This window comes from Triticum aestivum, chromosome 7B (genome assembly GCF_018294505.1).
Source record: "Triticum aestivum cultivar Chinese Spring chromosome 7B, IWGSC CS RefSeq v2.1, whole genome shotgun sequence".
Classification (NCBI taxonomy): Eukaryota; Viridiplantae; Streptophyta; class Magnoliopsida; order Poales; family Poaceae; genus Triticum; species Triticum aestivum.
The window spans coordinates 39,338,010-39,346,110 of record NC_057813.1 but is presented as its reverse complement, the minus strand read 5'-3'; the positions used below and the strand labels follow the sequence as shown (position 1 = coordinate 39,346,110).

Below are 8,101 nucleotides of genomic sequence, written 5' to 3'. Positions count from 1 at the left end.
TAAATAACTTGTACTCTGTCCAATCATCGTGTAGATGACGCCGATTATGACGAAGCTTCAACTTATCTTGTACTCCTTCTATACTGGAGTACGAGAGCTGTGTTCCGCCAGCCGGTGTTCGTCTACTCTGCATACTACCTTTTCCTTCATGTTGCTGCTACACCGAAGTGATCTAACAATCCTCCAACGACGAACTTGCGGCGAATGATCGATCCATCATGGAGGACGCGTGCATACAGAAGAAGCTGTTTTTTTTTTTCGAATAAGAAGCTAGAGTAAAATCGATGCTCTTTCCGTGATACCATAACACAAGTCAAATCTTGTTATTTTTTGGAGTGGACAAATACTACTATTTGAAATGAATTATATTCTGTAATATGTTTTAATTGGTCTTGTACTACTATGGTTTAGGTATATTTAGTAGTTAATTATACTCTTTTCTTGACATATATATTGTTTTTTAGAGTAATATATACTCGGTCAAAAAAGTGGTATATTCTTCATGCAGAAAAAATGATATATACTCCTTTCAAGAAAAAAAAATGTGGTACATACTGCATGCAAAAAAATGATATATACTCCTTCAGAAAAATTGTGGTATATACTCCACCACAAAAAAAGTGGTATATAGTCCATCGCAAAAAAAAAGTGGTCCAGAATTTATTGACAAAGATGTTGCACATGGTCCATCCAAAAAACATGGTATATAGTCCGACATAAAAAAAGGTATATATATACTCCATCATAAAAACAAATTGCAGTATATACTTCACTGAAAAATGTGACAACTTTATAAAAAAAGGTATATACTGGTCCACAAAAAATCGCTATCACAAAAATATGGTATATACTATCGTATAAAAGTAGTATATATGAACTGCACAAATTAATACATGAAAGCTCACAAAGTTAAAATATACCTCACGTATAAAAATACAACATACCTGACGTGCGTGTATTACTTCCCATGAAGGTTATAGGAACGACACCCTGGCATAAAAGATCCCTTAATTCTAGGATCAAGCAACTAGGCGCCACACTCAAAGGAAAGTTGTTACATGTTTCGGCTTTTTCTGTGGATTAGTCGTTTTTTGTTGAGGATATCCGAGTGAAAGGCTTCGTTAAGGGATGGGAGTATGTACTCCTGGAAGTATAAAAGAGGAGTCCTATATATATATATATATATATATATATATATGCTTTTTGGGTTAGATTTGTTCAAAACTCAACTTTAAAGAGTGTAAAGTAAAAACCATGAGAAGAAGCAGTTGTTCACCGTGGCCTACCCCCTCTTTCGGTGCCGGTCAACTTCCTAGACCGACACCGAGAGAGAACTTTAAAGAGTGTAAAGTAAAAAATATGAGAAGAAGCAGTTGTTGACCGTGGCCTACCCCCTCTCTCGGTGCCGGTCAACTTCCTAGAACGGCATCGATAGAGAACTTTAAAGAGTGTAATGAAAAAACATGAGAAGAAGTAGTTGTTGACCATGGCCTACCCCCTCTCTCGGTAAGGAGAAGGAAAGACAACCTCTCGGTAAAGGAACACGATGGAGCTGCGCGCGGTAGACTTACCCGTAGGGCATGTCCCTGACTAGGAAGGAGGTGACGAAGGCGGGGTCGTCGATCTCCGGGATGAACGGCGGCGGCTTCCTCTGAAGCACGTCCCTGTGCTCCGGCCCGGCGCGCGGGTAGAACCACAGGATCTGTTCTGCACCACGCACGGGTAGGACGCAACGCATGCCTTCCTGTTGGTGTGCACTGGCGGGCCGAGCGCGGGGGCCTGGGGGATGAACTTGCAGGCGCCGCGGCCGTCGAAGCACCACTCGTGGTACACGCACTGGAGCCGGCCCTTGTCGTCGATGCGGCCCTCCGAGAGCGGCGCCAGGCGGTGCGGGCACGCGTCGTCGAACACGCGCCACTCGCCGGCGCCGCGGTCGTACCAGGCCACCACACGGATCCCCAGCACCATCTTGCCGCGCGGCGCGCCGGGGTCCAGGTCCTCCACGGGGGCGAAGGGGTACCACTGGTCCAGCCAGTTGAACCGCTCCTCCTTCTCCCCGGATGCCGGCTCCTGCTCCGTCCACGGCGACTCGGACGCCACGGCCGACGCCGGCAGCATCCGCGCGGCCCCGTTGCGGTGGCGGCGCGCCCGTCGCCGCGGGACGAGGCGGGGCCTAACGCTCGGCGCTGGGACGCCATCGGGGAGCGGAAGCAAGGGCTGGGCCTGGGCGCGGGGGAGGAGTAGGCGGAGGGGATCCATGTCGCCGGTGGTGACCAGCGGGTGATCGACGGCGTGGGTGGAAACGGGAGGGCTTGAGACAGGTGGAAGAAACGTCGAGCAGTCAGCGGTGGACTCTAAGCTCCAGATCTATTTACCGGACACTGCCCATGCTAGGAAACAGAGCTCAGGCACGCACCGGCACCACCGAGGAAGAGGATCTTTGATGAGTGTGGAGGCGTCGCGGACGCGCCGAAGACGACTCCGCCAACCTCCATGTCGGTGATCCCGGCGGGAAAGGTGGTGTCTTCCATCACTACGACTGAGTAATTTAGATCAACTCGAGGTTGATGAACAAGGAGCGACACCCACTTCACAGCTTCCTCCTCCTACCGAGCACTCAAACTCTGTTTAAATAGACTCCGCGGCTGCCGTACAAGGAAGGATAATGGTCAACTTGTAGCCCGTGGGGCTCCATTGGCTTTGGATGCACGCTAAAAATATGATTCCGTTTTATTTTGGGTTCGCATAAGGCTCAGCTTACTGAGACTTAGTTATGTCTCGGTCAGCTCACGTCATCACACGTCTCACCTACATAATGGCTACTCCCTGCACCCACGTTATGCCTAGATACCAATGTTTTGAATAGCTGGACATAGAGCTAAGCTATAGCTGTTTGAGCAAGTGCTGCTATCACTACTGAAATTTTCACGTACGTCGGATGTCATACTTTTCACCGAGTGCTAAAACACGGACACTTGACAAACAAAACTTTGCCGAGTGTCACTCTTGGCAAACCCAGCTTCACGGCAAACTGCCTTCTTTGCCGTCATTGCCTCACGGCAAAGATGCACCGCACGGCAAACCCTGCAGGCGCCGAGAGCCGCTCACGGTAAAGAGGAGCCACGTGGCATGCCCGTCCGCGACAGACGGCTCCGTCAGTTACTGCGTACATTACCGAGAGCCGCCGTACGACACTCGGCAAAGTATATGCCACATCCTATTTTCTTTTTTGTGTATGTTCTTTCTAACTGACATGTGGTCCCACTGGTCACATTTATCAGTAAAAGTTTCAAATAACTTGTTAAATATTCTTGAAAATAAATGACGATATCTTTGCCGAGAGCAGCTCTCGGCAATCCTCCTGACCAGTAGGACTGCGTGGCCCACATGGCAGCTGACAATTTACATATCTTTGCCGAGAGCTTGTCTCGACAATGCTCGCCTTCGTTTCCGAGAGCCGCTCTCGAAAAAGGTGTGGCACAATAGTAGTGTCTCCCAGACGACCAGGTTTAGGAGAGGTGCTCTCGGTAGTATATCGTTTTTCGAGTGTTGCTCTCGGAAATCTTTCCCATCCATTCTGCTGTTAAACTATTTCTTTTCTGATCCCTGTGGATAAAAACAACTACAATGCAATTTGGAGTAGTCCACACATATATAGGCATAATTTGATCATATATATGCATAATTTGATCTAGTCCACACACACACACACACACACACACACACACACACACACACACACACACACATATATATATATCCTAGTAGATGTCACACACAAGTCGCAAATTCCACATATTGTCACACACAAGTCGAATGTATTATCCTAGTAGAATGTCACACACAAGTCGCAAATTCATACATATTGTAACTCCTTGCAAAACACGTGCACGTCACAATAGAAGTACACTTATTCATATATGGATCATCTTGAGGAGGAGAGGCCATCGGGTTAACATTCCGGAGGAGGAGGAGGGGCATCACTTGCACTGCTTCGAGATTGCATAAGAACCTATAAAATAGAGTCACGTGAGGGTGGTTCGTCCCTATGTAATGAATATTCTACTCTAGTTTAGATAATGTTCTACCTGTAGTTGATACTCAAGCAGCTTCAACCTATTGTTAGTGTCTGCCCGTTCCTTTTCTCTGGACTCCTGCTCAGCCTTCCGCCTTTGCTCCTCTTCAACAGCCCGCTGCGCCATTAAATCCTGCAGCATGGCATTAGGCTCATATAGGTTGGAACGGTGCTATTTCGAGGCATGGACATAAATGAAAGGTTAGGATGCTAACCTTGAGACACGCTATCTCACATGATGCGGCGGTTGGGCGACTCCGTATGGACGGAGTTGAGCTGGTGCTCGACGCGCGTATCTCGTGCAGCTTGCGATGCGAGGAGGTGGCGATCGCCCCGTTGCAAAGGAGGTGGCGGCCATGGCCCTTCCCCTAGCCAGCAATGATGAGAAGCTCAGGATCAAGGGGCTTGGACGAATGTTCAGCTTCCTGCCCGTGCACCTCCTGGAAGACCTCTTTGAAGGTCCCCCACTTCTCCTCCGCCGACTCGCTGCAGAACTAGACGCCATCCTTCCTCTTGTGGCCTTCTTTCCAGGATTGCAGGATGTGGACTGGGCGACCAACCTTCGCCTCTTGCAAAATTAACCATCAAGTTTAATGAACCAAGATGCATCGTGCGAAAAAGTTAACATCTTAATCCACATACCATGTGTTGCTTGAGAGCGGTTAGGTTCCGGCTCCCCTGGACATGAGCTGGGCCTGTCATTTTGGCTCGATCGTTTCCCTTCTCCACATGCTGCGCCTGCCATGCTGGGTCACACCACATGTCAACCAGGGCCTCCCAACAACCGTCCTTCATCCAGGTTTCCTTCACCTAGTCAGACAAAATCAAATAATTGAGGAACAAGAGGGATGAATCAAAGTACTAGCAACCGATGTAGTCACTTACCACTGACACGTATTCTTCTCGCGTCAAGTTGGTCTGGCAAGCAGTCTTCCTTGTCATCAAGCGGCAGACACTACATCACGGCTTTGCACCGCAGCGTGTGCTTGGTGTCAGAGAGTATCTTTTGGGCAGATTTCACGATGCCTTTCCTCGCCTTCTGCTACTCACCATCCATGCAAGCAAATGTTTCCTACAAGAAAGCATATGGCATCTTCTCACCATCCACGCAAGCAAGGATTTGGATATGGAAAAGTGCAGCGGTCGGAGCGAAGATACTTGCAAAAAAAGCATTGATGACCTGGGTGGCCAAGGTGACATTGTGCTCGTCCTTGTTGCATAGGTAATGCTCCCAGGTTAAACCTGGCGACGGCGGATCATCATCACCCGGCTTGGATAATCCAGGGAAGTGCTTCCTCAAGAGAGAGCCGATGACATGGTTCGGCGGGCATGCCCCCTTAGGTTGTGTCGGGATAAATGTCCACTGACTTCATGATATAAAAGACAAGCATATGTGAGTGTCAAAGTTGTGGCATCCAAATATGATGCAAATGAAATGCTTGCTTACCCCTCTCCTGCCGGGCAAATGACATGACGGTTGCTGGCAGCAGTTGGTTCCGAGACCTTCCCCGGACCACGCCCGGATTTCTTCGTCTTGGAAGTGTTTCTCGAGGTAGACCCTGAGCTGTCCGAGGTCTCCATGTCGCCCGACTCGGTAGTGAGCAGATCTGGTTCATCTAAGTCCACTCTGACATCGCCATCCGATGATGACTCGTCCTCGGGAGTGGCCTGATGGGAGGCGGACGAATCGTCCTACCACTAGGGACTCTCCGGTACTTACTAGTGCTACCATCAGAATCTGAAAAACAAAATATATATGGTGAATATTAACCATACCACTTCAATAGGCATCAGACAGTGTTTGTTCTTCAAATTTTGTTGGACACTACACAACATGCTACTCCCCAATATATATGGAAAAACATAGGTTCTAGTTACGACACTACACACAGCAGAAAAAAACAGCTGGACACCATACAACATGCTACTCCCCAAATTTTTCTCAAAAAGCAGGAGCAAAAATGGGAACTAAAATTCGGTTCCTATTACAGAGTGCTATTTTATCTATTCTCAGATTTGACCGGAGACTTCAAGCAGCAGAGATCATCTTCTCCGGTGCTGTTGCCTTGAACCTGACCGGTCGGGCTGACCCGGTTTTCTACTAACCTGAGGGCATCTCCAGCTACCGCGCTACCGGAGGAGTTCCGCTGCGGTGGCCGTCCTTAGGCCGCATTGAAGAACCGCCGCTCCGACCGCCGACCATGAAGCTTGGGGGCAGTGGCCGCAGTTGGGGCGGTGGAGGAGGAGATGGCGGTGGCCGCAGTTGGGAGCGGTGGAGGAGGGGTGGCGGCGATAGTTGGTGGCGGTTTAGGGCGGCAGTTGGTGGCGGTGGCAATTTCGGCGTCGGCGGCGGCGGTGGCGCAGGGAACAGAGAAGGAGAAGAATGAAGATAGAAAGAAAGGGGAACAGTTAAGATCTAGGTTAGATGCTTTACCGAGAGGGTCTCTCGGAAAAAGTGGCCATTACTGAGAGCCGATAATCGACCCTCGGTAACCACTGCTCTAATTTTTTCCTTCTCTTTGTGTTTTTGTTTGGCACCACTTTTTTGTATCTCATATTTTATATGTTTTTACGACCAAAGTTTGAAAATTCCATGACTTTTGATGAATTTTTTCGATAAAAAACTTTTGATGCACTCATATATATATATATATATATATATATATATATATATATATATATATATATATATATATATATATATATGCTTTTTGGGTTATATTTTTTGAAAACTCAACTTTAAAGAATGTAAAGTAAAAAACATGAGAAGAAGCAGTTGTTCACCGTGGCCTACCCCCTCTCTCGGTGCCGGTCAACTTCCTAGACCGGCACCGAGAGAGAACTTTAAAGAGTGTAAAGTAAAAAATATGAGAAGAAGCAGTTGTTGACCGTGGCCTACCGCCTCTCTCGGTGCCGGTCAACTTCCTAGAACGCCACCGATAGAGAACTTTAAAGAGTGTAAAGTAAAAAACATGAGAAGAAGCATACCGTGGCCTACCCCCTCTTTCGGTGCCGGTCAACTTTCCCTCTCGTACCCATAGACTATCTCGAAGAACGGGCCAAGACTTGGTCTGTCATCTCGCAATGACATGCACTAACACGGAGAAGCAGTTATTTACCATGGACTACACCCTCTCGATGCCGATCAAAGCCCTAGACCGTCGGTGTTACCGGATGGGTGCTCGATATAGAGATTGCGCAAGGAGGGGGGGCACCCCTACATGCGTGTGGCCCATGCATATGCATGCAGGGGCGGTGTGCTATTTGAATAAGCAACGCACGTCCTTGACGTGGCACGTGCCTCACAAACCACACACATGGGGCGGGAACGTCGAGGACCGGCTGCGTTCGTCCCCAAGATAGAGTCTTCGGTGGGTGATCCCATGACAGAACGAGCCTAGACTTGGTCTGTCATCTCGCGATGACATGCACTAACACGAAGAAGTAGTTATTCCCCCTGGCCTACCCCCTTTAGGTGCCGAACAACGCCCTAGACTGTTGGGGCCACCGGAGGGGAGCCGGTCTCTAGAACCGGGTGAGGCCCATCTAAAAAAGAAAACACGAGACGATAATTATGATGTGCTAAGGTTGTTTGCCAAGCATAGAAGAAAACAACCAAAAAAAGTATAATACATATTATCGAGAATGCACAAGAAGGAAAGGGATCTAGGTTAGATGCTTTACCGAGAGTTTCTCTCGAAAAAAGTGGCCATTACTGAGAGCCGATAATCGACCCTCTGTAACCACTGCTCTAATTATTTTCCCTTCTCTTTGTGTTTTTGTTTGGCACTATCTTTTTTGTATCTCATATTTCCTATGTTTTTACGACCAAAGTTTGAAAATTCCACGACTTTTGATGAATTTTTTCGATAAAAGAATTTTGATGCACTCATATATATATATATATATATATATATATATATATATATGCTTTTTGGGTTAGATTTGTTCAAAACTCAACTTTAAAGAGTGTAATGTAAAAACATGAGAAGAAGCAGTTGTTGACCGTGGCCTACCCCCTCTCCC

At 47.7% G+C, this 8,101-nt stretch overlaps 1 protein-coding gene across 1 annotated transcript; it reads right to left on the bottom strand.

The window, feature by feature from the left end:
* Window positions 1-636: 636 nt before the first annotated feature.
* On the bottom strand, window positions 637-2,630 carry LOC123160747 (protochlorophyllide-dependent translocon component 52, chloroplastic). The gene is made up of 2 exons (XM_044578588.1): window positions 2,417-2,630; window positions 637-2,311 (listed from the first exon to the last, which is right to left on the bottom strand). The coding sequence occupies exon 2, from the start codon at window positions 2,257-2,259 to the stop codon at window positions 1,591-1,593; it is 669 nt and encodes a 222-aa protein (XP_044434523.1). The 5' UTR covers window positions 2,260-2,311; window positions 2,417-2,630; the 3' UTR covers window positions 637-1,590.
* Between the last annotated feature and the right edge of the window lie 5,471 nt (window positions 2,631-8,101).

What these genes read in the sequence shown, in the direction of transcription:
- LOC123160747 (XM_044578588.1), bottom strand. Translation starts at nt 2,259, where the DNA reads ATGGATCCCCTCCGCCTACTCCTCCCCCGCGCCCAGGCCCAGCCCTTG.